We start from the raw sequence: 27,294 nt of genomic DNA, 5'->3' as shown, positions 1-27,294 counted from the left end.
AGGTTTCAGACAGCTTCAGGGAGGGCTTGAGAAAGAGGACTTTGGAGATAAAGGCCAGGGGTGACCTCCCTGCCAAGAGGAGCTGGTTTCTGGCCTTCAGGGGAATGTCCCATGTCTAAAGGCGTGCTGGCAGGGCCCCATCCTGGGCAGAGCAGAGCAGTGCAGAATCCACAATGGCCCACCCCACCTCGTCCTGGCCAGGGCACTTACTGGCTGATTGCTTAAATCCCTTGGCAGAGTGGACGATGACATGAAGGAAGCCATAGAGTTCTGGAGACTCGTCGTCTGCAAGAGAGAAAAGCCCCCAGGGTAGAGGGTGGTCAGCGGCTCCCTCGGCCTCCATCCCAGGCCGGTGGGAGGCAGACGGGGTATGAGACTCAGCTGGGTCTTGGTCCAACATCACCACCTGGTGGCCAGATGAAAAAGTTTCCAAAGGCCACGGCTGCCTTGGATGTGAGCTGCCCGGGGTAGGTCCAGCGCACCCACCATCCTGGCCCAGGGACTTAGTACCATTCCCCATGGGTACTGTCTCTCCCTCCAAATCCTGCCTATCCTGGCAGTCAAAACTGACCAATAGGATAAATCACTCTGCTAACGGAAGAGAGAAGGCCCAGGCCCCTCCTATGTCGAGGAAAACTTGCCTTCAGGACCCCGTTCACCAAGTGGACCCTTTCCCAGCACACAGGCAGCTAGAATCCACCCACTCCGGTCAGTTCCCAGCCCTGATCACAGCTCCCCACTGCTCAAAACCCCCATGGACTCCTGGGCTTACAGCATGAATTCCAAACTCCCTTGCTTGGGATTCGAGGCCTTTCAAGAGCTGGTCCCTGGAAACTTCCAGCCTCATTTCCCATACACCATTTTATCTACCGGCTCCGCTCTCTCATGAATATATTAACAGCACAATCTCAGTGCACCAGGGTGCCAGTTCTCCTAAGTCAGAAAGAGGGGCCCGAGGAAAAGCTGGGGTCATCTGGGAAGTCAGTAGACAGTCGCCCCTACCCAAGCTCTCTGTGTCCCTGGCCACTGAACAGTCTCAGCACAGCTGAGCAGGGATCAGCCATTTACAGCCACGTGTCTGTCTGGGTCCTTACGGGAAGCCGGCCACGCTCTGGGGGCTGGGACCTGCCGGCTGGGCAACCTCAGGTTCCCGAGCTTACCGTCTTTATTGCTGGTGACAGGAATGTTGTGTACAGTCCTAAGCTTGAAACAGGATCCTGTGAGCACCTGGAGCTCCACTGAGCTCAGGACAAAGGCCTGGAGATCTGGAGGGAGAGCCGAGAGAGAAGGGAGCGTGGGCACTGGTCCACCAGGACTGGCTGCTCTTCCCTGGGGTCTGCTGCAGGAAGACGGCTTAATCCCTGGGGCAGACTTGGTCCTTGCGAGGGAGGGGGAAGGATTTGTGGACACAGGGGGACTGATGTAGATGCTGTGAGAGGGGTCAGAGTAGGAGAATCTAACTGAAGAGGTTTGCGTGTGTGTGTGTGTGGTGTATGCGTTTTGTTTTTGTTTTTGTTTTTGTTTTTGAGATGACGTCTCACTCTGTCGCCCAGGCTGGAGTGCAGTGCTGTGATCTCAGCTCACTGCAACCTCCGCCTCCCGGGTTCAAGGGATTCTCCTGCTTCAGTCTCCTGAGTAGCTGGGATTACAGGTGCATGCCACCATGCCTGGCTAATTTTTGTGTTTTTAGTACAGACAGGGTTTCACCACGTTGCCCAGGCTGATCTCAAAACTCCTGACTGGGATTACAGGTGTGAGCCACCGCACCCAGCGTGTGTGTGTGTGTGTGTGTGTGTGTGTGTGTGTGTGTGTGTGTGTGTGTGTGTGTGTGTCCTGACTGGGATTACAGGCGTAAGCCACCGCACCCAGCGTGTGTGTGTGTGTGTGTGTGTGTGTCCTGACTGGGATCACAGGTGTGAGCCACAGCACCCAGCGTCTGTGTGCGTGTGTGCATGCGTGCGTGCGTGTGTGTGTTAGAGAGAGACAGAAAGCCCAGGCTGGGCTCTGGGTCCAGTCCCAGGACTAAATCACCATGTCTTTAAGCCAATCAGTTAGATTCTTTGGGTCTCAATCCGTAACATCCTTAAATACCCATCCCTGGCACCTCTGAGGGTGACTGCGAGGACCAAAGATGTGATACTGGACATGAAACGCTTAGAAATACAAAAGGCCCATCATTGCCACAGACATCATCGGGGAGTGTGGAAGAGGCAGGAATTTACCCTTCTTCTGTAGTTTCTGAATTGCTTCTCTCCACTCTGACCTCTCATAGTCCAAGGACAGGAGGAACAGGTAACTCTGAAGAGAGGAGACAAGAATAAAGTGGGTGACCACAGTCAGGCCAAGCGTATTCCCAGATCCTGGGGACCCCAACAAAGCTCCTTTTATCTTTTTTTTTTTTTTTGAGACGGAGTCTGGCTCTTGTTGCCCAGGCTCTACTGCAATGGCAAGATCTCAGCTCACTGCAACCTCCGCCTCCCGGGTTCACGCCATTCTCCTGCCTCAGCCTCCTGAGTAGCTGGGATTACAGGCGCCCACCACCACGCCTGGCTAATTTTTGTATTTTTAGTAGAGACGGGGTTTTGCCATGTTGGCCAGGCTGGTCTCAAACTCTTGACCTCAGGTGATTCGCCTGCCTCAGCCTCCCAAAGTGCTGGGATTACAGGCGTGAGCCACCTTGCCCAGCCCAAAGCTCCTCCTTATCCAGGCACGGCTGACCTTGCAGGAGGAGGCGGTGGGGGTGGGTGGGTGAAGGGGGAGCTCCTTCCTGGGAAGCCAAGGTGACCGGAGCGGCTGTGCCAGGGACGGCCAGCAGAGGGCACTCATTCCACACAAGTGGGGAGAGCGAGTCAACAGCTGGAGCCACGGCAGCCTCCTTAGGAAAAGGGGGCCTGAGTTTCCGGTTCCTACAGGTCAGGGCCAGGAGCCACACAGTGGGCCACTCTGGACTAAGGAAGGGGCTGTCTTGGTCCCACCCCCACCCGTCCTGACCTTTCCATTCCGATTGTGGATCCTGAACGGGATTGTGGGGGAGTTGAGCAGCAGCAGGAACTCATTCTCAAACATCTTCTTCTTCAAGCGCTCGATGGCCCGGCTCTGACCTTTGTTGGCTTTCTGCAGGAGACAGGGACACAGAGGGTTTCCCTCACACTTGGGCCTTTTTCACGAGCAGCACTAAGCACGACACTCTGCTGTGTGTTAATCGTGCTCTTTACATTTTCCGTATTTCATGATGTTTTGACATCTTGTGGCAGGAGAGGTGGGTAGCTGGGTGAGAAGCTGCTCCCCCGCAGGGCTCGCTAATTCCTAGGACTGTCAGTGACGCCCTGTGAGCACAGCTTTCATACACACACCCACTGATCCAGAGCCCACGTCCCCATCCACCTTCTCTACCCGACGCTCACTCGCCAAGCTAGCATCTCCTCTGCCCCACGTCACCCAGGGCCAGGGACCAGGTCACTAGAGACCACCCCTCTAGCCAGGGCTGCCAACATAACGGAAGCCAGCTGGTGCCAAGCCCTTTCCCTGCCCTGTTTCTCCACAGAAAAGCTGTGGCCACACTTTCTTTCCACTCCTGCCTCCTGTTCAAAGCTGGCACCTCCCCACGTGGCCCTGTGCGGGGTGCTATGCCTCCTTCATCTTGGGAACCCTAAATAATACAAATATTACAGTAGCATTAGCCTCTCTGTACTGTCACTCTGCTGCCTCTACACATTAAATCCTGAGTACAGCAGAGACACCTGCTTAAAGAAACCTCGGACGCCTTTCAGCCTCAAGCCCCACCTGCTAGCCTGGCACCCAGGCCCCCATGGCAGGGTTCCAGCCTCCCTGCCTGGCAGACAACCCACCCGGCCCCCTCGGCTCAGCCTCCCCCTCTCACCAGCCATTCATCCTCTGCGGGCAGAGCCTGCCCCCTCAATGTTCCAAGTTTCTGTCTGTTTCATAAAGGATTGCCTCCCTTTTATTAACCACCATTATGCTTCAAGTCTCAGCTCCCAAGGCCATCCTCAAGCTCCTCAGTTAGAATTCATCTCTACAGTGTTTTGTTCTTTTTAACCGACTGGACTGGCAAAATTGTAATGAATGTTCACGGCCAGTGTTGTGACATTGTGGGGGACAGTCACCCTCACACACCGCAAGGGGAATGCCATCAGTCACAGCTTTTTCAGAGGTAAGCCTGTCAATTACGTGTACACTCACCCTGCCCTGACCATCCCACCTGGAGGGAACCTACTGCAGAGACACCTGCAGTGATGTTTACTGTCGACTTGCCTGCTAAGAGCGAAGAATCAGAAACAATCCAAACATCCAAAAACATTTGTACGCAGCCAAGCGACAGAGCAGGATGCAGTTGTTAAAAAGAATCTGATACTGCCGGGCGCGGTGGCTCATGCCTGTAATCCCAGCACTTTGGGAGGCCGAGGTGGGTGGATCGTTTGAGGTCAGGAGTTCGAGACCAGCCTGGCCAACATGGTGAAACCCCATCTCTACTAAAAATGCAACAACTACCGGGCTGGTGGTGGGCGCCTGTAATCCCAGCTACTCAGGAGGCCGAGGCACGAGAATTGCTTGAACCCGGGAGGCGGAAGTTCCAGTGAGCCAAAATCTCACCGGTGCACTCCTGCCTGGGTGACAGAGCGAGACTCCATTCAAAAAGAAATAAAAAAAGAATCTGATACATCCAAAGGGCTCAAAGACCCACTGTGGAGTGAAATGCTAACGTTGCAAAACAGCACACGTAGTCTAGTCTCATTGGACACACATGCGCGCACACACACACACGCAGGCACACAACAGTATAAGCAAAGAAGAGTTCAGAAGAATACACCTCAAACTGTCAGCAATGGGAGGCGGGTGGTGACCAGCTTTACCTTGTACATGCTGGTACTATGAGCATTTCTCATTATAACCAGCCAGTATTACACTGGTGATTAGAAAAAACATGAAAGTTTTAAAAATTATTATTAAAAGAACAAGGCCGCACGGTGGCTCACACCTGTAATCTCAGCACTTTGAGAGGCTGAGGCAGGCGGATCACGAGGTCAGGAGTTCAAGACCAGCCTGGCCAACATGGTGAAACCCCGTCTCTACTAAAAATACAAAGAATTAGCTGGGCGTGGTGGCGGATGCCTGTAATCCCAGCTGCTCAGGAGGCTGAGGTAGAAGAATTGCTTGAACCCGGGAGGTGGAGGTTGCAGTGAGCCGAGATTGTGCCACTGCACTCCAGCCTGGGTGACAGTGACAGAGTGAGACTCCATCTCAAAAACAAACAAACAAACAAAAAAACCCAAATCACTGCTTCTTCTGTGAGTCAGAGGATGGCACCTGTGCCTCTCCAGTGACTCACATGTGCCACACACTGTGGTCAGCAAGGGGCGTGTCTGCCTCCTCCACTGGACAGGGATATCCATGAGGCACCCGGCACACCCCAGGCAGCGCAGCCAGTGGGGCTCAGTGAGTGATGACTTGACTGGGCACAAGGCCATGTCTGCACAGCTGGGGCAACGGTCAGGGGCAGGAAGCCTCCCAGGGGCGGGTGGGAAACAGGCATGCAGGATGCTCCCGGGTGGGGACTGTGGGCAGGGCCCAGCCGTTCAGGAGGGGGACAGCTGTGCTGGCAAGGGAGCCCTGTGGGCAGATGTACCCCAAGTTGGACCCTCCGTCCTAGGACATCCCCCAGCCCTGAACATTCCTGGGGCTGTAATGGTGATCTTGCTTTCCCCTGTTCAAAGGGAGATGCTTGAGTTGAAAGAACCCTCAGAGAGGCCATCTGATCATGTTTTCTTCAATAATTGTTTGTTTACTACTTTTTTTTTTTTTTTTTTTTTTTTGAGATGGAGTCCCACTCACTCTGTTGCCCAGGCTGGAGTGCAGTGGCACGATCTCGGCTCACTGCAACCTCCATCTCCCGGGTTCACACAATTCTCCTGCCTCAGCCTCCCACGTGGCTGGGATTACAGGCACCCACCACCACACCCGGCTAATTTTTGTATTTTTCATAGAGACAGGGCTTCACAACATTAGCCAGGCTGGTCTTGAACTCCTGGCCTCAAGTGACCCACCTGCCTCGGCCTCCCAAAGTGCTGGGATTACTGGCATAAACCACCATGCTGGACCCTAAGTACCTATTTTTTAAGTGTTGAATATTAGGAACACAGAACAGAAGAAAATAGCACTGTCACTGGAGTTCAAATTCTAGCGGGGAAGAGAGGAGGCTGACAATGCAATTACAATTCAGTAGCATTTAAGCAACGCCACAGGATCTGGGGACAGGGCACCCAACCCAGACTGTGGTGGGGGGGGCTGTCAGGGAAGCTTCCCAGGGGTGGTGAGGCCTAAGCTGAACCTGAGAGGTGAGAAAAACAGACCAAGCTGACCAGACCACTCCAGGCCCTTCCTGCAACTCCGGGGAGGCTCCTCCTGTGGTGCCTTCCTCTAGCACTGCTGATATGTGCACTGAGGGCTATGCATGTTCCTCTAAACACTTGTTACGTGAACTGAGGGCTATAAATGTTCCTCTAGACACTGTTTTTATGTGCACTGAGGGGTATACACGTTCCTCTAGACACCGCTGTTATGTGCGCTGAGGGCTATGCATGTTCCTCTAGACACTGTTGTTGAGTATGTGAACTGAGGGCCATGCATGTTCCTCTAGACACTGTTGTTATGTGCACTGAGGGCTATACATGTTCCTCTAGACACTGTTGTTATGTGCACTGAGGGCTATGCATGTTCCTCTAGACACTGGGCTATGCATGTTCCTCTAGACACTGTTGTTATGTGAACTGAGGGCTATGCATGTTCCTCTAAACAGCAGTTTGGCTGCATCCATGGGTACTGGTATTGAGTACGCTCATTTCCAGGCAGCTGTAAACAGTTTGCAGTTCCCATTTTGAATTTTGATTTCTTCTTTACCTTGTCAGTTTGAACTTTCCAAACCAATACTCTTTTTTTTTTTTTTTTTTTTTTTTTGAGACAGAGTCTCACTCTGTTGCTCAGGCTGGAGTGCAGTGGCACAATCTCAGCTCAGTGCAACCTCTGCCTCCCAGGTTCAAGCAATTCTCCTGTCTCAGCCTCCTGAGTAGCTGGGATTACAGGCGCAAGCCACCACGCCAGGCTAATTTTGCATTTTCAGCAGAGACGGGGTTTCACCATGTTGGCCAGGCTGGTCTCAAACTCCTGACCTCAGGTGACCTGCCTGCCTGGGCCTCCTAAAGTGCTGGGATTACAGGCATGATCCACCGCGCCTGGATAATTTTGTATTTTTAGTAGACATGGATTTTTACCATGTTGGCCAGGCTGATCTTGAACTCCTGACCTCAGGCGATCCACCCACCTCAGCCTCCCAAAGTTCTGGGATTAAAGGTGTGAGCCACTGCACCCAGGCTGACCAATATTCTTGTTCACTTCTAATCTTACTCCACTGTGGTCTGTGAACATGACTTGTATGCTATCAACTTGTAGAAAAATTTTGAGATTTCCTTAGTGACCTATTATAGGATAAATGTGAATGTCCCAAACGTGTGTGAAAAGAATCTCAGTTTTCTGTCAGGACACAAGCTTCTCTGCATTTTTAAGTCAAGCATGTTAATTGTGGCATTCAGGTCCTCTCTCTCCTTATTTATTTGCCTACTTGATCTGTCGGTTTCTGAGAGGCCTCCCAGGTCTTTTTCCTTGCACAGGTCCTGCTTTTCCTTACAAAAGCCTGCTTTTTCTTCTCTTGCTTCCCCCTACCTCCACTTTTTTTTTTTTTTTTTGACAGCATCTCGTTCTATTGCCCAGGCTGGAGTGCAATGGCATGATCTTGGCTCACTGCAACCTCCACCTCCTGGGTTCAAGCCATTCTCCTGCCTCAGCCTCCCGAGTAGCTGGGATTACAGGTGCCCACCACCGCACCCTGCTAATTTTTGTACTTTTAGTAGAGACAGGGTTTTGCCACACTGGCCAGGCTAGTCTCAAACTCCTGGCCTCAAGTGATCCGCCTGCCTTGGCCTCCCAAAGTGCTGGGATTACAGGTGCGAGCCACTGCACCCAGCTACTTGCTTCCCCTTTCTATCGTGTTCAACATGCACTGCTTTCCAGGGCACTTTCCATGTTAGCCCCATGAAATCCTGAGCACTGACCCCCTCGATCTGCTCAGAGCTACTATAGTCGGGGTCTTTCCCTTAGTAACTACATACTGAAGGCTCCCTCTCAAACTCTCAAATCTTACAACTTCCCGCCTCCACCTCCCCCAGCACAGCTGGCTCAAAGGGCCCCAGGCTCAAATACCAAGCTCTGCTCACCTCCTTCTGGATTTCACTCTTGAGGGCGGAGATCTTCATCTTCATGTCCTGTAGCTCATGGTCTGGGAAGGGGTGCACCTGGGGGCCGGCCTCAGACTCCTCGGGGGATGGAAACACCAGGTCGGCCAGGGGGATGTACCACTTACAGTCATACTGCTGGTGCTTCCTGCAAACGAGCCAGAGGGAGCCATGAGCCAGAGGGAGCCTGGCTCTTCCAGCCTCCACTCCTGGGTCCAGAACCACAGAACCACTGACAGGAGTTGACTGAGAACTTGCCAGAAGCAAGAACGATCCCTGCTGCTGAGGAGCCTGATTGGGAAACACACACGTGGAGTGATGAAAGCTGGGTTCTGGGGTCCACCCCGCCTGCAGGGAGCAACTCCGCCTCTTCACCTTACCAGGCTTCTGGCCCAGATGACTCATGTTGTCAAACATCCCAAACCACTTAGGTATCAAGAAAAGCAAAGCCCTCCTGGATGGGCTCGCATTTTCCTATTCCCCACCACAATCCCCTCCCTCCCTTCTAGACTATCCGTGTTCAATATCCTTCAGGCTAGCAACGGAATACAGGTGTTATTCCGAATGCCACCTCTTATCGAGAGGTCACGTGGGTCAACACTGCGTGGAGGATTACAAAGCCATATCCAAGTCTAGCAAGAAAGTGTGCCCTAGTTGATTAGTAATGTCTGCCATGGCAAAGGATGACAGGCAGAGCCATATGTGATTAGTAATGTCTGCATGGCAAAGGACGACAGGCAGAGGCATGTGTGCTTATTGTCGCCATCTCTGCCTCAGAACTATCTCAAACATGATCTAGTTCCAGGGAGTCATGTCCTTTATTATTATTTTTTTTTTAATTATTTTTATTTTGTGAGATGGAGTTTTGCTCGTTGCCCAGGCTGGAGTGCAATGGTGCGATCTCCACTCACTCCAACCTCTGCCTCCAGGGTTCAAGCGATTCTCCTACCTCAGCCCCCCGAGTAGCTGGGATTATAGGTGCCTGCCATCATACCCGGCTAATTTTTATAATTTCAGTAGAGACGGAGTTTTGCCATGTTGGCCAGGGTGGTCTCAAACTCCTGATCCCAGGTGATCCACCTGCCTTGGCCTCCCAAATTGCTGGGATTACAGGCATGAGCCACCGCACCCAGCCAGTCATCCCTTTATTGAAGTTCCTAATAATCGATCCTTCCCCTAGGACTCAGATTTGCACTTCTCATTCTGACCCTTGAGTGTTGTGGTGGGCGCATGGCTTGCTCCCCCTGAGCTATACTTGGGGGCACAGCCAGCCAGGGAGGGCTGAAGGGAGAGGTAGGATAGCCTGGTGGTATAATGCACTGGCTTTGGAGTCCCCTGTGCTGTACTTGGGGGCACAGCCAGCCAGGAAGGGCTGAAGGGAGAGGCAAGATAGCCTGGTGGTAAACGAGACCCACAGACACGGGTTTGAATCCAGACTGCCGCTTCTCAGCCGTGAGAAGGGGTGTTCTTGGCACATTGCAGGTGATCACTAAGTGTGGGTGGAAGAATGTGTGAATGAACACAGAATGAGCCTCTCTGCTCAAGGCACAGAGCAGACCCACATTCCCAGGTAGAGAGGAGGAGGCACAAAGGAGCTTGCACGTCAGCTTGGGGTTCCAGTCCCACCTGTGCCTCTAGCTGTGCAAGCTCGGGCCACTTATTTACCTTCACCAAGACTCTTCTCTCATCTATGATAAGGGAACAACAGTCGCTACTTTGTGGAGGTGGTGGGAGGACTAGAAATCATGTATTCAAAGCATGTATCATGGCACCTGGCATGGCCTAAACCCTCAGTAAATAGTAGCAGGAGACGTGGTGAATATTCACAGCACTGCAGTTAGCAGAAATTCAGAGATGTCTAATAAAAAGAGAATGCTTAAGTAGACGATGGCACATCCACTGGTAACATCATGCAGGAAAGTAAAAGGATGATTATGAAGATGAGGCAGCAACAGGGAAAATGCTTATGACACGAAATAGAAAAGCAGAGCCCCAAATTGGGCATTCACTGTGTTTATGACTGTGTGAAGAAACATGAGAACATTTAAAAACAGGGAAGGAAGCAGCGTGGCAGGAGGCGGACCTCATGCTTCAGTGGGGGACGGGGTTTCCTCCAATGTCCTTATATTATCTTTATAATTAAAAACACGACTTACTTTCAGGAAAAAAGGCTATGTAGTGAAATTAAGTGAATTAATATAGTTTTTACAAGGAAAAAACTGGCCAGGTGCGGTGGCTCATGCCTGTAATCCCAGCACTTTGGGAGGCCGAGGCGGGCAGATCACCTGAGGTCGGGAGTTTGAGACCAGCCTGGCCAACATGGCAAAACCCCGTCTCTACTAAAAATACAAAAATTAGCCAGTCATGGTGGCGTGGTGGCGTGCACCTGTAATCCCAGCTACTCAGGAGGCTGAGGCAGGAGAATCACTTGAACCCGGGAGGCAGAGGTTGCAGTGAGCCAAGATCACACCACTGCACTCCAGCCTGGGCAATAGAGCAAGACCCTCTCTCAAAAGAAAAAAACCCACAAAGTTGCTGAAGGCTCCATGGGTGGCAGGGTCTGGCCTCTCTCCCGCACCCTGTGCCCCTGGACCTGCACACTCACCCTGCAGAGGTCTTCTTCAGCTTGGCACACAGTAGGACATCGGTAAAGAGGAAGACATGCCGCAGCTTCCGGGAGCTCTCCGACACTTCCACCAGGACAGTCTGAGATCAACCTGGGACACTGGAGCTTGGTGGGAGGAGGGGCATCTGTCATTGCTGAGGTTTGAGTAGGTGTTTACACCTCACAGTGTAAACAAAGCAGCCAGAAAGTTCAAACTGGGTGTATCCCACTGCAGCTCAGCAAGGCTGCTGTGGCCAGACTGCCAAATTTATCCTCTTGGGGCAGGGCATCTCTGAAAAAAAGGCAGCAGCCCCAGTCAAGGGCATATAGATAATACCCCCATCTCCCTGGGACAGAGCACCTGGGGCAGCTGTGGGTGCAGTTTCAGCAGACTTAAATGTCCCTGGCTGATGACTCTAAAAAGAGCAGCCAACTTCCCAGCAAAGTGTTCAAGCTCTGCTAAGTGTCAGAATGCCTCCACATGTGGGTCCCAGACCCCCATGTATTCTGACTGGGAGACACCTCCCAGTAGGGGCTAACAGACATCTCAAACAGGAGAGCTCTGGCTGGCATCTGGCAGGTGCCCCTCTGAAGCAAAGCTTCCAGAGGAAAGAACAGGCAGCAATCTTTGCTATTCTACAGCCTCTGCTGGTGATACCCAGTAAACAGGGTAGGGATTGGACCTCCAGGATACTCCAGCAGACCTGAAGAAGAGGGGCCCGACTGTTAGAATGAAAACTAACAAACAGAAAAGAATAGCATGTCCACTAAAAGACCCCATCCTAAGGTCACCAACATCAAAGACCAAAGGTAGATAAATCCACAAAGAAGGGGAGAAACCAGTGCAAAAAGGCTGAAAATTCCAAAGACTAGAATGCCTCTTCTCCTGCAAAGGATCACAACTCCTCACCAGCAAGGGAACAAAACTGGAGGGAGAATGAGTTTGATGAATTGATAGAAGTAGGTTTCAGAAGGTGGGTAATAACAAACTCTGAGCTAAAGGAGCATATTCTAACCCAATGCAAGGAAGGTAAGAACCTTGAAAAAAGGTTAGATGAATTGTTAACTAGAATAATCACTTTAGAGAAAAACACAAACGACCTGATGGAGCTGAAAAACACAGCATGAGAACTTCATGAAGCATACACAAGTATCAATAGCCAAATTGATCAGGTGGAATAAAAGATATCAGTGATTGAAGATCAACTTAATGAAATAAAGTGAGAAGACAAGATTACAGAAAAAAGAATAAAAAGGAAGTAACAAAGCCTCCAAGAAATACGGGACTATGGGAAAAGACCAAACCTACATTTGATTGCTATACCTGAGAGTGATGGGGAGAATGGAACCAAGAATGGAAAACACTCTTCTGAATATTACCCAGAACTTCCCCAACCTAGCAAGACATGCCAACATTCAAATTCAGGAAATACAGAGAACACCACAAAGATATTCCTCAAGAAGAGCAACCCCAAGACACATAATCTTCAGATTCACCAAGGTTGAAATGAAGAAAAAAATGCTAAAGGCAGCCAGAGAGAAAGGTCGGGTTATACACAAAGGGAAGCCCATGAGACTAACAGTGGATTTCTCTGCAGAAACTCTACAAGCCAGAAGAGAGTGGGGGCCAATATTCAATATCCTTAAAGAAAATAATTTTCAAAGCAGAATTTCATATCCAGCAAAACTAAGATTCATAAGTGAAGGAGAAATAAAATCCTTTACAGAAAAGTAAATGCTGAGGGATTTTGTCACCACTAGACCTGGCTTACAAGAGCTGCTAAGGGAAGTACTAAACATGGAATGGAACAGCCAATACCAGCCACTGCAGAAACATGCCAAATTGTAAAGATCATCGATGCTAGGAAAAAACTGCATCAACTAATGGGCAAAATAACTGGCTAATATCATAATGACAGGATCAAATTCACACATAACCATATTAACCTTAAATATAAATGGACTAAATGTCCCCAATTAAAAGACACAGACTGGCAAATTGGACAAACAGTCAAGACCCATTGGTGTGCTGTATTCAGGAGACCCATCTCACATGCAGAGACACACACAGGCTCAAAATAAAGGGATGGAGGAATATTCACCAAGCAAATGAAAACAAAAAAAAAGTGGGAGTTGCAATGCTAATCTCTGATAAAACAGACTTTAAACCAACAAAGAACAAAAGAGACAAAGAAGGGTATTACATTATGGTAAAGCAATCAATGAAACAGAAGAGCTAACTATCCTAAATATATATGCACCCAATACAGACACACTCAGATTTATAAAGTGAGTTCTTAGAGACCTACAAAGAGACTTAGACTCCCACACAATAATAGTGGGAGACTAACAATACACTGTCAATATTAGACAGATCAATGAGATAGAAAATTAAAAAGGATATTCAGGACTTGAACTCAGCTCTGGACCAAACAGACCTGATAGACATCTATAGAACTCTCCACCCCAAATTGACAGAATATAAACTTTTCTCAGGACCCCATCACACTTATTCTAAAATTGACCACATAATTGGTCAGCAAATGCAAAAGAACTGAAATCCTCAGCAAATGCAAAAGAACTGAAATTATAAAAAACTGTCTCCCAGACCACAGTGTAATCAAATTAGAACTCAAGATTAAGAAACTCACGCAAAACTGTACAACTACTTGGAAACTGAACAACCTGCTGGTGAATGACTACTATGTAAATAATGAAATGAAGGCAGAAATAAACATGTTCTTTGAAGCAAATGAGAGCAAAGACAACATAACAGAATCTCTGGGATACAAATCAGTGTGTAGAGGGAAATTTACAGTACTAAATGCCCACAAGAGAAAGCAAATTGACACCCAAACATCAAAATTAAAAGAACTAGAGAAGCAAGAGCAAACAAATTCAAAAGCTAGCAGAAGACAAAAAATAACTAAGATCAGAGCTGAACTGAAGGAGATAGAGACACAAAAATACCCTTCAAAAAAATCAGTGAATCCAGGAGATAGTTTTTTTAAAAAAATCAACAAAATAGATAGATCAGTTGCCAGACTAATACAGAAGAAAAGAGAAAAATTAAATAGACGCAATAAAAAATGATATAGGGAATATCATCACTGAGCCCTGGAAATACAAACTACCATGAGAGAATACCATAAACACCTTTACTCAAATAAACTAGAAAACCTAGAAGAAATGAATAAATTTCTGGACATGTACACTCTCCCAAGTCTAAACCAGGAAGAATTCGAATCCCTGAAAAGACCAATAATAAGTTCTGAAATTGAGGCAGTAATTAAAGCCCACCAACTAAAAAAGTCCAGGAGCAGACAAATTCACAGCCAAGTTCTACCAGAGGTAAAAAGAGGAGCTGGTACCATTCCTTCCGAAACTAATCCAAACAATAGAAAAAGAGGGACTCCTCCCTAACTCATTTCATGATGCCAGCATCATCCTGATACCAAAACCTGGCAGAGACACAACAAAAACGGAAATTTTAGGCCAATATCCCTGATGAACATCGAAGTGAATATCCTCAATAAAATACTGGCAAATTGACTACAGCAGAACATCAAAAAGCTTATGCACAACAATCAAGTCAGCTCCATCCATGGGATGCAAGTCTGGTTCAACATACGCAAATCAATAAATGTAATCCATCAGATAAACAAAACCAGTGACAAAAACCACATGATTATCTCAATAGACACAAAAAGGCCTTTGACAAAATTCAACAGCCCTTCATGCTAAAAATGCTCAATAAACTAGGTATTGATGGAACGTATTTCAAAATAATAAGAGCTATTTATGACAAACCCACAGCCAATATCATACTGAATGGGAAAAAATTGGAAGCATTCCCTTTGAAACCCAGCACAAGACAAGGCTGCCTTCTCTCACCACTCCTATTCAACATAATATTGGAAGTTCTGGCTAGGGCAATCAGGCAAGAGAAAGAAATAAAGTGTATTCAAATAGGAAGAGAGGAAGTCAAATTGTCTCAGTTTGCAGATGACTTGATTGTATATTTAGAAAACCTCATCATCTCAGCCCAAAATCTCCATTAGCTGATAAGAAACTTCAGCAAACTCTCATGATACAAAATCAATCTGCAAAAATTACAAGCATCTTATACACCAATAATACAGAGAGCCAAATCATGAGGTAACTCCCTTTCACAATTGCTAAGAGAAAAAAATACCTAGGAATAAAACTTACAACGGATGTGAAGAACCTCTTCAAAGAGAACTGCAAACCACTGCTTAAGGGAAGAAGAGAGGACACAAATAAATGGAAGAACATTCCATTCTCATGAAAAGGAAGAATCAATATGGTGAAAATGGGCATACTGCCCAAAGTAATTTATAGATCAATGCTCTACCCATCAAGATACCACTGACTTTCTTCACAGAATTGGAAAAAACTACTTTAAACTTCATATGGAACCAAAAAAGAGCCTGCATAGCCAAGTCAACCCTAAGCAAAAAGAACAAAGCTGGAGGCATCACACTACCTGACTTCAAACTATACTACAAGGTTACAGTAAAGAAAACAGCATTGTAGTGGTAGAAAAGAAATATACAGACAAATGGAAGAGAACATAGGCCTCAGAAATAACACCACATGTCTACAACCATTTGATCTTTGACAAACCTGACACAAACAAGCAATGGGAAAAAGATTCCCTATTTAATAAATGGTGTTGGGAAAACTGACTAGCCATATGCAGAAAGCTGAAACTGGACCCCTTCCTTACACCTTATACAAAAATTAACTCAAGATGGAGCAAAGACTTAAATGTAAATACTAAACCATAAAAATCCTGAAGAAAACCTGGGCGATACCATTCAGTACATAGGAATGGGCAAAGACTTCATGTCTAAAACACCAAAAGCAAGGGCAACAAAAGCCAGAATCAACAAATGGGATCTAATTAAACTAAAGAGCTTCTGCACAGCAAAAGAAATTATCATCAGAGTCAACAGGCAGCCTACAGAATGGGAAAAATTTTTTGCAGTCTAAGGAGGGGAACATCACACACTGGGGCCTGTTGGGGGGTGGGGGACTAGGGGAGGAGTAGCATTAGGAGAAATACCTAATGTAGATGACATGTTGATGGCTGCAGCAAACCATCATGGCACATGTATACCCATGTAACAAAACTGCACGCTCCACACATGTACCCCAGAACTTAAAGTATAATAATAACAATAAAAAGAAAGAAACAACTCTGCTCTGCAGCTTTCACCAAAAAGGATGAAAACCACGGGTAAATTCTGCATCTTCAGTTGAGGTACCAAGGTTCTTTCATTGTGACTGATGAGGCAGTTGGCGCAACCCACTGAGAGTGAGGAAAGGTAAGGTGGAGTGAGGGCCCACCTGGGACCTGCACATGACAAAAGGTGCTTCCTCCTCTGAGCCAAGGGAGGTGGTGAGGGACGGTGCTACTTCTTCCTAAAAACCATGCTTTTCCCATGGGTCATTGGAAGCTGTGGACCAGGAGGTCCCCTTATAAGCTCATGCCACCGGGCCTTTGATCCGAAGCACAGAGCTGTGCAGACTCATGAGGGTTGCTCAGGTGGGTAGCCACTTGAACAGGCACTGAGACACAGGAATTTTTTGCATACCCTTGTTCCAGGAACTCCGATGAGGAAGGAAATTTGTTCACTCCCAAGGGAAGGGGACTGAAGCCAGGGAACCAGGCTGCCTTATGCTTACAAAACCCCAGAAGCTAAAATCACTGGCTTGACATCCACACTGGTCAGTGCAGCAGGTTGGAGGCTGCCTAAGAAAGCTAAGTTCTGGCAGGAAAGGGGCAGCCACCATCAGTGTGGCTGCAGTCAGCCATTTTCCCCTGCTGCGTGCCAGTGAAATTAGGTTTTCTGTCTTGGAAGCAATTCTCTACAGTGCAGTTCAGTGGCTGGGGAAGTTAGTGGCCAGACGGCTTCTTTAAGTGAGACCTGGATCCACTCCTTCTCAGCCAGAGAGTCCTCCCTGTGGGAATTTCAGCATTCCCAGCCAGGGATTTATGGACAGAACTCTGATATCCCTGAGACTAGCCCCTATTAGAAGGGGCTGCTGTGGTATTGTGGATCAGCTGTCAGTCTTTTCTGGCTGCTGACTCTGGAGAATCAGGGACACCCAGTCAGTAGGAATCCTCCCCAGTCCAGCACACCTGCTCTGACAAGGGACAGACAGACTGCTTAAGTGGGTCCCTAATCCCACTCCTTCTGACTGGGTGAGAGACCTTTCAACAGGAGCTCCAGACACCTTATATAGGAGCGTTCCAGCTAACATCAGGTCAGTGCCTCTCTGGGACAGAACTCCCAGAGGAAGGAGCAGGCTGCCACCCTTGCTGTTCTGCAGCCTCCACTGATGGTACCTCCAGGAAGGACCTACCTCCAGGAAGGACCCAGACAAATAGGGTAAAAAGTGGACCCCCAGCAAGCCACAGGAGCCCTATGTAGAGGGGCCTGACTGCTAAAAGAAAAACAAATAGGAAGCAACAACAACAACAACAAAAACTCCCCACAAAAATTCCATCCAAAGTTCAGCATCCTCAGAGATTAAAGATAGATAAACCCATGTAGATGAAAAATAATCAATGCAAAAATGCTGAAAACTCAAAAAGCCAGACAACCTCTTCTCCTCCAAATGATCACAACACTTCTCCAGCAAGAGCACAGAACTGGGCTGAAGCTGAGATGGATATAGTGACAGAAGTAGGCTCCAGAAGATGGATAAGAACAAAATTTGTTGAGCTAAAGGAGTGTATTCTAACTCATCGCAAAGAAGATAAGAATCCGATAAAACATTACAGGAGGTGTTAACTAGAGTAACCAGTTTAGAGAGGATTATGAATAACCTGATACAGCTGAAAGACTGTATACAACATGAGAACTTCAGAAAGAAAACACAAGTATCAATAGTCAAATAGACCAAGCAGAAGAAAGGGTATCAGAGCCTGAAGACTGTCTTGCTGAAATGAGTCAGACAGAAAAGATTAGGGAAAAAAAAAGAATTAAAAAGAATGAACAAAACCTCTGAGAATTATGGGATTATGTAAAAAGATTGAACCTCCAATTGATCAGGTACTGAAAGAGACAGGGAGAACAAAGCCAAGTTGGAAAACACACTTCAGGATATCATCCAGGAGAACTTTCCCAATCTAGCGTGATAGGCCAACATTCAAATTCAGTAAATCCAGAGAACCCCAATAAGCTATTCTATGAGAATATCAACCCCAAGACACATAATCTTCAGATTCTCCAAGGTCAAATGAGGGAAAAAATGTTAAGTGCAGCCAGAGAGAAAGCACGGGTCACCTATAAAGGGAAGCCCATCATTCTAACAGTGGACCTCTCAGCAGATACCTTACTAACCAGAAGAGATTGGGAGCCAATATTCAACATTCTTCAAAGGAAGAATTTACAACTTATTATTTCACTGTCCAAACTAACCTTCATAAGCAAAGGAGAAATAAAATCTTTTTCAGACAATCAAATGGTGAGAGAATTCATCACCACCAGGCTTGCTTTGCAAAAGCTCCTGAAGGAAGCACTAAATATGGAAAAGAAAAACTGTTATCAGCCACTACAAAAACACAATGAAGTACACAGATCAATGACACTACTAAGCAACTACATCAACAAGTCTGCAAAATAACCAGCTAACATTACAAAGACAGGATCAAATTCACACAAACAAATTTAGCCTTCAATGTAAATGGGCTAAATGCCCCAATTAAAAAACACAGAATGGCAGACCGGATAGAGTCAAGATCCATTGATATACTGTAGTCAAGAGACCCATTTCACATGCAAAGATACACATAGATTCAAAATAAAATGGTGGAGGAAATTTTACTAAGCAAATGAAAAACAAGGAAAAGCAACGGTTGCAATCATAGTTTCTGACAAAATAGGCTTTAAACCAATAAAGATCAAAAAAGACAAAGAAGGTCCATCACATCATGGTAAAGCATCAATTTAACAAGAAGAGCTAACTATCCTAAATAAATATGCACCCAATACAGGAACACCCAGATTTATAAAACAAGTTCTTGGAGACCTACAATGAGGCTTAGACTCCCACACAACAATAGTGAGAGACTTCAACTGCCAATATTAGAGATTAACAAGGATATTCAGGACTTGAAATCAGCTCTGGATCAAGTGGACTTAATAGACATCTACAGAAATCTCAATCCATCACAGATGGAATTTATATTCTCCTATGGCACTTATTCCAAAATTGACCACATAATCAGAAGTAAAACACTCCTCAGAAAGTGCAAAAGAATTGAAATCATAACAAACAGTCTCCCAAACCACAGCACAATCAAATTAAAACTCAGGATTAAGAAACTCATACAAAACCACACAACTACATAGAAATTGAACAACCTGCTTCTGAATGACTCCCAGGTAAACAACAAAATTAAGGGAAAAGAATCAAGAAGTTTTTTGAAACAAATGAGAACAAAGAGACACCATACTAGAATCTCTGGGACATAGCTAAAGCAGTGTTAAGAGGGAAATTTATAGCACTAAATGCCACATCAAAAAGCTAGAAATATCTCAAATTGACACCCTAAAATCATGACTAAAAGAATTAGAGAACCAAGAGCAAACAAACCCAAAAGCTAGAAGAAATAACCAAGATCAAAGCCGAAGTGAAGGAGATAGAGACATGAAAAATACTTCAAAAAATCAATAAATCCAGTATACCATTTTTGAAAAAAAAAATAAAATAGGTGGACCACTAGCTAAACTAATAAGAAAGAGAAGAACAGATAGACACAATAAAAAAATGATAAAGGGGATAGCACCGGTGACCCCAGAGAAATAGAAACAACCACTAGTGAATACTATAAACATTTCTATGGAAATAAACTAAAAAGTCTAGAATAAATGGATAAATTCCTGGACACATACACCCTCCAAAGACTGAACCAGAAAGAAGCCGAATCCCTGAATACACTAATAACAAGTTCTGAAATCGAGGCAGTAACAAATAACCTACTAACCAAAAAAGCCCAAGACCAGATGGATTTCCCAATGAATGCTACCAGAAGTACAGAAAAAAACTGATACCCTTTCTTCTGATACTATTCCAAACTACTGAAAAGGAGAAACTACTCCCTTCTTCTATGAGGTCAGCATCATTCTGATACCAAAACCTGGCAAATACACGATAAAAAAGAAAACAACAGGCCAATATCCCTGATGAACATTGATGCAAAAATTCTCAATAAAATACTGGCAAACTGAATCCAGCGCAGTACATCAAAAAGTTTATCCACCATGATGAAGTTGGCTTCATCCCTGGGATGCAAGGCTGGTTCAACATACACAAATCAACAAACATAATTCATCACATAAAGAGATCTGAAGACAGAAACCACATGATTATCTCAATAGACACAGAAAAGGCCTTCAATAAAATTCATCATCCTTTTATGTTAAAAACTCTCAATAAACTAGGTATTGATGGAACGCACCTCAAAATAATAAGAGCCATTTAGGACAAACGTACAGCCAATATCATACTGAATGAGCAAAAGCTCTAAGCATTTCCCTTGAAAACTGGCACAAGACAAGGATGTCCTCACTCACTACTCTTACTCAACATAGTACTGGAATTTCTGGCCAGGGCAATCAGGCAAGAAAAAGAAATAAAACATATTTGAATAAGAAAAGAGGAAGTCAAATTGTCTCAGTTTGCAGATGACATGATCCTGTATCAAGAAAATTCCATCATCAGCCCAACAGCCCCTTAAGCTGATAAGCAACTTCAGCAAATTCTTAGGATACAAAATCAATGTGCCAAAATCACTAGCATTCCTATACTTCAAAAATAGATAAGCCAAGAGTCAAATCATGAATGAATGAACTATTCACAACTGCTACAAAGAGAATAAAATACCTAGAAATACAGCTAGTAAGGGAACTGAAGGACCTCTTCAAGGAGAACTACAAACCACTGCTCATGGAAATGAGAGAGGACACAAACAAATAGAAAAATATTCTATGCTCATGGATAGGAAGAATCAATATTGTGAAAACATCTATGCTGCTCAAAGTAATTTATAGATTCAATGCTATTCTCATTAAACTACCATTGACATTACTTGCAGAATTAGAAGAATCTACTTTAAAATTGATGTAAAACCAAAAGAGAGCTCATACAGCCAAGACAATCCTAAGTAAAGAGAACAAAGCTGGAGGCATCATGCTACAGGACTTCAAACTATACTACAAGGCTACAGTAACCAAAACAGCATGGTACTGGTACAAAAACAGACAGGTAGACCAGCGGAACAAAATAGAGAATTCAGAAATAAGACCACCCATCTACAACCATTTGATCTTGGACAAACCAAGCAATGGGGAAATGATTCCCTATTTAATAAATGGTGCTGGAAGACCTGCCTAGTCATATGCAGAAAATTGAAACTGGACCCCTTCCTTACACCTTATAGAAAAATTAAAGCAAAATGGACTAAGACTTCAATACACCAAAACTAAAAATACCCAGGAGAAAATCTAAGCAATACCATTCAGGATATGGGCACAGGCAAAGATTTCAGAATGAAATCACCAAAAACAATCGCAACAAAAGCCAAAATTGGCAAATGGGATCTTATTAAACTAAAGAGCTTCTGTACAGCAAAAGAAATTATCATCAGAGTGAACAGGCAACTACAGAGTGGGAGAAAAATTCTGCAATCTATACATCTGACAAAGATGTAATATCCAGAATCTACAAGGAACTCGAACAAATTTACAAGGAAAAAAAAACCAACCCTATTAATAAGCGGACAAAGGACCTGAACACACACACTTCTCAAAAGAAGACATTTATGTAGTCACCCTAACAAGCGTATGAAAAAAAGCTCAACATCACTGATCATTAGAGAAATTCAAATCAAAACCACAGTGAGATACCATCTTACACCAGCCAGAATGGTGATTCTTAAAATGTCAATAAACAACAGACGCTGGCAAGGTTGTGGAGGAATAGGAATACTTTTACACTGTTGGTGGGAATGTAAATTAGTTCAACCATTGTGGAAGATGGTGTGGAAATTCCTTAAGGATCTAGAACAAATACTATTTGACCCAGAAATCCCATTACTGGCTATATACCCAAAGGAATATAAATCATTATATTTGAAAGATACATGCACACATATGCTCATTGCAACACTATTCACAACTGCAAAGATATGGAATCAACCTAAATGCCCATTAATGATAGGCTGGATAAAGAAAATGTAGAAAATATACACCAGTGAATACTATGCAGCCATAAAAAGGAAGATCATGTCCTTTGCAGAAACATGGATGGAGCTGGAAGCTGTTATCCACAGCAAACTAACACAGGAACAGAAAACCACACACCACATGTTTTCACTTATAAGTAGGAGCTGAACAATGAGAACACATGGACACAGGGAGGGGAACAACACACACTGGGGCTTGTCAGGGGTTGAGTTGGGGAGAGTAAGAGCATTAGGAAAAATAGCTAATGTATTCTGGGCTTAATACCATTAGGTTATGGGTTGATAGGTGCAGCAAATCACCGTGGTACACATTTACCTATGTAACAAACCTGCACATCCTACACATGTACCCTGGAACTTAAAATTAAAATTAAAAATGTAAAAGAAAAAAAAAAGACATACATAATGGCTCACACCTGCAATTCCTGCACTTTGGGAGGCTGAGGCAGGAGAATTGCTGGTCCCAAGAAGTTTGAGACCAGACTGGGCAACAGAGTGACTCCTGTCTCTACAAAATAATTAGCTGGCATGCACTTCCACCTCAGGTACTTTGAGAGGCTGAAGTGGGAGGATTGAGTCAAGGCTGGAGTGAGCTGTGATCAGGCCACTGCACACCAGCATGGGTGACAAAGAGAGATCCCATTCCCTCTCCTACCAAAAAGAAAGAAAGAAGGAAAGAAGGAGAAAAAAGAAAGAAAGGAAGAAAGGAAGGAAGGAAGGAAGGAAAAAGAAAGAAAGAAAGAAAGAAAGAAAGAAAGAAAGAAAGAAAGAAAGAAAGAAAGAAAGAAAGAAAGAAAGAAAGAAAGAAAGAAAAAGAAAGAAAGAAGAAAGAAAGGAGAGAGAGAGAAAGAGAGAAAGGAGAGAAAACAGAGAGAGACAGAAAGAGAGAAAGAGTAGAAATAGAGAGAGAAAGAGAGAGAAAAGATGGAAAGAAAAGAAAGAAAAAGAAAGCAAGAAAGAAAGAGCGAGAAGGAAGGAAGGAGAGAGGGAAGGAAAGAAGGAAGGAAGGAAGGAAGGGTGGGAGGGAGGGAAGAAGGGAAGCAGAAAAGCAACACCAAAATTGGCTATATCTTCATAAGTCATGATGATAGCCATGGCAACACAATCTTTTGAGTTCTGTAATCTCAACTTAAGCTTTTCAAATACTGCAAAATTAAGTTCCTCCTTTTCTATTGGAGCCCAGTTGTAGAAAGTCCCCTACTCAGCTTCTAAGATAAGAGCAAAAGTATTCTATCACCTACCTTCTTTTGCATTAAGTACCACCCCTGAAAAAAAAACAAACAAAAAATAAACAACTTTCAGAGTCTGTTAATTCATTTTCTTTGGGGCATGAGAAGATGTATAGGTGCATTGCTGCACATGACACCAGCTGAAACTATGAACAAAATCATGGGCAGAAATGACAAGTATTATCTGACCTGTGCATATTAATTATGTACCAGGAAAGGATGCAGAGAACAGGTGCCACAGGCAGCAGTTCTTTTTAAGTCTTGATTCTCTTTGGGAATCTGAAACAAGCTATCCATTTCCTCCCTGGAAAAAATGTGCATATATATATACCCAAGATGCTGCCTCATAAATAGGCAAAATGCTACCAGTCTGGAAGCTCCAGTTTCAGGGACCCTGTTCCCAAGGCTGCTAGTACAGGGGAAGAGCCACCCAGGTAAATAAGTGCAGCTCATGCGGATGGGTTGGTTTTAGCAGAGTGGGTGGAAGGTCCAACAGAAGAAGGCCGTGTCAAACCTCCCTGGGGATGGAAGGAGTGGAGGATGCTTGAGCTGTGATGGGCCAGTCCCAGATGGACTGGGACCTGCCCTAGCCCCATCCAGGTGGGGTGAGAAAGGGTGTGGCAAAACGAAGCCTCCTGAAAAATGTGTGAACCACCCTGATAAGCCAACACTGGGAATGTGAGGCAGGGTTTGCCATCAGCAGATCTGCTTTGTCAAAAAAGGCTACAGGGAATAGCACGGAGAGAGGCTGATGTGTGGGCAGAAGGGAGACTGCTGTCTGAGCAGGGCAGGAGAAAGGGGGCCTCAGTGAGCACTGGGCCAGGACAGTCCTTCTTGACTCTGCCAGGAGCTTACTGCCCAGGAATTTGACCATCACCTCAGCTACACACCATCACAAGTGGGAATGTGATGAAAGTGCTCACTTTATAACAATTTCTGCCCATTTACATGACCTTAATGGTTTCCCAGCTACGTGACATCAAGAAGACATGGAACATGATGTCTTCTGCCCTACACATGAGTATGTCAAATGAATGTGTGGGGCAGTCCAAGTGTTACCAGGTTGGACTCAAAACATCCTCAGGATATAGGAAGCCACTCATAAAAATAATGGGAACTGGTGCAGGAACTCTGTTATTTAGCACAATATTGAGTCACAAGAATTGTTTTCTTAACTCCTCAGATCAGGAGTGTGAGCAACAACTCCAGTTAAAATATCTGGGGGCCAGACCCACCATTAGTCCCAACCCCAACTCTGGCCAGCCCAAACAAAATGCCAAGGAACTTATTCTTACAGTTCAGGGACCTAAATGGAAGATATTTTTGAGAGACTATATTTGCCTCATTTTAACCAAAAGAAATTTGAGAACAAAGAAAAAATCTCTACCTAAATATCACACCTCATATAAAAAAATCATAAAAATTTTAAATCATGGACTCAAATGTAGACTACAAAATCATAAAACCTGTAGAAAAAGAAGATAGAAGACATTCTTGCAAATTTACAGCTATACAGGGAGTTTTTTATTTGAGACCAAAGCATGAACCATAAAGGAAAAAAAAATCAATAAAGTGAAACACAGCAAAATTAAAAACTTTGTTGCTGTGGAAGACCTTATTAAGAAGATGAAGAGATAAGATATAGACCAGGAGTATAGCTTTACAAGCCTAATATACAACTATTAACCAAAGTATATAAAGAACTGCCAAAACTCAACAGTTTTAAAAACTAAGTCCAATTCGAAAATTGGAAAAAGCCATTAAAAACATATTTAATCAAAGGCATATATAAATGGCAAAAAAATGTGAAAAGATGTTACAAAAAAATAAATAGAAAAAGCTAAAACAAAAAAGACAAAAAAAAGAAATGAAACAATATTCATTCTCATTAACCAAGAAGGCAATGCAAATTACAGCCATAATAACATTATTACAACAATAACTAAAATAAAAAATAGTAACAAAACCAAATGTTGCTGACAATGCAGAGGAAATAAGTATTAATCATTGCCAGGGGGAATGAATGATGGTAGAGCCACACTAAAGTATAATATACTTGCAATTTCTTGTCAAACTAAACATGTAACTACCGTACTACCCAGCAATCATACGTATTTTGGGGCATTTATGCCATAGAAATGAGAACATATTTTAACACAAAAAACATTTGTTCAAGAATGCTCACAGCATGTTTATTAATAATAGCAGAATAATTTAAACAACATAAATGTCTGTCAAAGTGAGTAGCTAAACAAGCAGGTACATGTAAACAATAGAATACTGATTAGCAATAAAAGGCAAGTTAGTGAATCACACAACATGAATGAATCTTCAGGGAATTATACTAAGTGAATAAAGTCAATTATATGCATACTATGTAGATTCCTATCATACAAAATTCTAAAAATGAAATAACTATAAAAATGATGAACTAGATAGTGGCTACTAGGAGTTAGGAAGATGCAACTGGAATGACAGTGGATGTAACCTAAAAAGGCAACATAAGGAATATCTGTGGTGATAGAACTGGTTCATACTTTATATCAATGTCTGTATGCTGGTTTTGACATGATACTGTACTTCTGCAAGAAGTTACCATTGAAGAAAACTGGATAAAGTGTAGATTGTCTCTCTGTATCACTTCTTATGTCAGCATGTAAACACATAGCCATCTCAAAATCAAAGTTCTGACAACCAAAAAAAGTACACAAGAACAAAAAAAAGCACTTCTATATATTTTTAATTGTGGCAAAATATACATAACAAAATATACTACTTCCATTTTATTTTCTAGAGACAGGGTCTTCATTCTGTTCCTCAAGCTGGAGTGCAGTTGTTCAGTCACCACTGACGGCAGCCTCGAAGTCCTGGACACAAATGATCCTCCCACCTCAGCCTGTCAAGTAGCAGGGAATACAACTATGCACTATCACAACCAACTAATTTTTTTTTTTGAGACAGGATCTCACTATGTGGTCTAGGCTAATTTTGAAATGTTACAATTCATTGGCATAAAATATCTTAACAGTCTAATGTAACCAAATATTTTTAAAAGTTTCACATACCAAACTAAAGTTTTTTACACATTAAGAAATAATTCCTCCATCCTTACTCTCAAACCATGGTAATCTCTACTCCACTTTCTGTCCCTATAAATTTTACTTCCCAGTATGTAAGATCAAGCAGAGAATATCACCGTTTAAGCACACAAATTCCAGTTCTTCTTGCTCTGATGGGCCCACCATTCTGGCAAAAATTTCTGGATCCTCAAGCACTGGATGGCCATTACCATCCACATCGAGTCTCTTAAGTGTGAGCACTGAAATGTATGTGCTGCCAAAAAAGTCAAGTGCATTCTTCTCATAGCCCATGTGCACTGGGCAAAGTCCATCCTGGGTGTGAGTGCTAACTGAGATTCAGTTCCTTCAGAGAACACGCTTTGTGCCCTTTGCAAACATTCCTCTAATCTTTACATCACCACTAGGAAGCCTGCAGAATCAGCCTTCAGCAAGACTACAAAATTGTACATACTCAAGTCCCTGATATAAAATGCTGTAGTATTCCCATGTAACCTATGCACTTTACATGCACATTTAAATCATCTCTAGATGGTGTACAATGTCTAATACAGTGGAAATATGATATCATAATTGTTATACTGTATTGGTTTTAAAATTTGTATTATTTTCTATAGTTGTGACAGTTTTTAAATATATTCAATCCACAGCTAGTCGAATCAGATGCAGAACCTGAGGCTAAAGAAGACCAACTATACATACAAATACAAATCTAATGCTCCCCAGAGTAATTTACATACAGCTAGGAGGAAAAGCACCAGGTTAGGATGCTTTATTTACATGCACACATCCTAAAATA

General features: G+C 44.3%; 1 protein-coding gene across 1 annotated transcript; it reads right to left on the bottom strand.

Annotated features, from left to right (window-relative positions):
• Positions 1 to 26,789, bottom strand: LOC129053504 (active breakpoint cluster region-related protein-like). The gene is made up of 8 exons (XM_054545536.2): positions 26,615 to 26,789; positions 11,567 to 11,646; positions 10,909 to 11,009; positions 8,286 to 8,451; positions 2,992 to 3,114; positions 2,223 to 2,298; positions 1,161 to 1,265; positions 1 to 285 (listed from the first exon to the last, which is right to left on the bottom strand). The coding sequence occupies exons 1-8, from the start codon at positions 26,787 to 26,789 to the stop codon at positions 116 to 118; spliced, it is 996 nt and encodes a 331-aa protein (XP_054401511.2). The 3' UTR covers positions 1 to 115.
• Between the last annotated feature and the right edge of the window lie 505 nt (positions 26,790 to 27,294).

This window comes from Pongo abelii, chromosome Y (assembly GCF_028885655.2).
Source record: "Pongo abelii isolate AG06213 chromosome Y, NHGRI_mPonAbe1-v2.0_pri, whole genome shotgun sequence".
NCBI classification, from domain to species: Eukaryota; Metazoa; Chordata; class Mammalia; order Primates; family Hominidae; genus Pongo; species Pongo abelii.
This window is presented reverse-complemented; position numbering and strand designations above follow the sequence as displayed.

Excerpts from the sequence above, each read along its gene's own strand:
- LOC129053504 (XM_054545536.2), bottom strand. The coding sequence starts at position 26,789 with ATGGGCTATGAGAAGAATGCACTTGACTTTTTTGGCAGCACATACATT. Across the intron at positions 11,647-26,614 it reads GGAATTTGTGTGCTTAAACG|TTTTCATTCTAACAGTCGGG; the intron begins GTGATATTCTCT and ends TCTGTTTGTTAG. Across the intron at positions 1,266-2,222 it reads TCAGAAACTACAGAAGAAGG|ATCTCCAGGCCTTTGTCCTG; the intron begins GTAAATTCCTGC and ends CTCTCCCTCCAG.